Source organism: Manacus vitellinus, unplaced genomic scaffold (assembly GCF_001715985.3).
Source record: "Manacus vitellinus isolate BGI_N305 unplaced genomic scaffold, ASM171598v3 scaffold_64_pilon, whole genome shotgun sequence".
Classification (NCBI taxonomy): domain Eukaryota; kingdom Metazoa; phylum Chordata; class Aves; order Passeriformes; family Pipridae; genus Manacus; species Manacus vitellinus.
This window is the reverse complement of record NW_021940718.1, coordinates 871,400-873,437: the sequence shown is the minus strand read 5'-3', so window position 1 is coordinate 873,437 and position 2,038 is coordinate 871,400. Positions and strand designations below refer to the sequence as shown.

The 2,038-nt window shown below is 55.8% G+C and overlaps 1 protein-coding gene across 1 annotated transcript in view; it reads right to left on the bottom strand.

Moving 5' to 3' along the window:
* LOC103766916 (fibrillin-2) overlaps nt 1-2,038 on the bottom strand; it is a 143,142-nt gene that overhangs the window by 20,081 nt on the left and 121,023 nt on the right. The window contains 3 exon segments of the mRNA XM_029963865.1: nt 69-140; nt 938-1,087; nt 1,796-1,921. Coding sequence (XP_029819725.1) covers nt 69-140; nt 938-1,087; nt 1,796-1,921 — 348 coding nt within the window.

Genomic DNA, 2,038 nt, shown 5'->3' with positions numbered 1-2,038 from the left:
AGGTTTGAGAAGAGAAGGTTTGGGAAGGTGTGGGAAGGGAAAGGGGAAGGGAAGGATTATTTACTCACCAATGGGCTTCCCCGTGTGGATGTCGATGATAAATCCAGGGGCTTGGTTTCCACACAGGATCTGGTACTCGGCTGGAATGGGAACCCCAAGGTCAGGGCTGTGCCCAGTGGGCACAAAGGGCCCAGCCATGGCTGGATTTGAGGGTGTGCCAGGCAGGAGGGGCTCAGCACAGTCACAGGGTGACCCAGACAGGGTGCTGTTCCTTGTCCCCCTCCCCTTGGCAGTGGCTGTGCCCCAAAGTGCACGGGATTTTAGCCTTAAAATCCACATTATCTAAGTTTTAGCCCAGCTTGTTGGCACCTTTACCTTGCCATTGCCTTGGGACAAGGTTTCTGAAACTGCTGTTGAACATTCTTTGTTCAGGATTTCAACAGACAGGGATTTTAAGGAGGAAAGGGGGTTTCTCTGCCTGTGAAAGACCCACGACCTCTGACAAGAACCAGGGAAAGCTCTCCAGGAGCCTTGAAACCATTCCAGAAGGGATGATACTGTGCCAAAGACCAAGGAATAAGAAGATAGAAGGGTCTTTGAGACCTCTGGGTTAAATTTGGGAGGTGTGTCAGGGGTGGTGTTATGGGAGGGACAGTTTTGGAAGTGGGTGTAACAGCTGAGGTGATGTCCAAATATTGCAATTAAATGACAATAGAAAGCATAAAGTATTATAAAAATATCGTAATTAGATGACAGCACAAAGATCTAACTCCTATATAGCTCAGGATGCACACTTGGGAAAACATTCCTGTGCATCCAGCATGGAATAAACGAGTGCTTTTTGCTTCCAAAAAGAGTTTTAGGGAGTTATTTTCTGGCTTTTGGGCATCAGAATCCCTGGAAAAGCAAGGGGGCAGCAGGGAATGAGGTGACTTACGGCTGGCAGGGGTGGGACAGGGCTCACAGGGCTTGTTCCAGGCCTTGCCAATGTTGTAGGAGCAGCAGCACATCTTCTTGGTCATGTTGAAGGAGAGCTCGTTCTCACACGTGTCGTTGTAGTTGCGGTAGCACACGCTCTTCCTCATGTCTGCAGAGGCAGCACAGGCAGCATTCCCAGCCTGGCATGGGCACTGCCAGCCCTGGGAATGGGTCCTGCCAGCCCTGGGAATGGGCTCTACCAGCTCTAGGAATGGGACCTGCCAAGCTTTGGAATGGATTCTACCAGCCTTGGGAAGAGGTGCTACCAGCCCTGGGAATGGGTCCTGCCAGCCTTTGGAATGGCAGCCCTGGGAAGAGGTTCTACCAACCCTGGGAATGGGTTCTACCACCCCTGGGAATGGATCCTGCCATTCCAACCTTCGGAATGGCAGCCCTGGGAAGAGGTTCTACCAACCCTGGGAACAGGTCCTGACAGCCCTGGGAACAGAAGCTGTGAGGCTTTGGAATGGGCCCTACCAGCCCTGGGGATGGTCCTGCCAGCCCTGGGAATGGGTTCTACCACCCCAGGAATGGGTCCTGCCATTCCCACCTTTGGAATGGCAGCCCTGGGAAGAAGCTCTACCACCCCTGGGAATGGGTCCTGCCAGCCTTTGGAATGGCAGCCCTGGGAAGAGGTTCTACCAGCCCCGGGAAGGGGCCCTGCCAGCCCTGGCAGTGGGTCCCACTGGTCACTCCCAGCCCTTGTGCTCCCTCCCTCAGCCCCCAGCCCAGCGCCAGGCCTGGGCACAGGCCGGGCAGTGCCACCCTGTCCCAGTATGGCCCAGTATGGCCCAGTATGGCCCAGCCCCTGCCGTACCCATGCAGTTGTTCCCTCCGTTGACCTGCATGTACTCGGGGGGGCACACGCAGGTGTAGTTGCCCAGGGTGTTGTAGCAGGTGCCGGGGCCGCAGATCCCGATGTGGGCAGAGCACTCGTCGATATCTGCCAAAAACAGGGCGAGAGGGGGGGTCAAACCAGCGGGCACGGGGGGAGAGGGCACGACCCGGGGTCGGGGCAGGCTGGGCACCAGCCCAGAGAAGGGATTTTCCCTGATTTTGG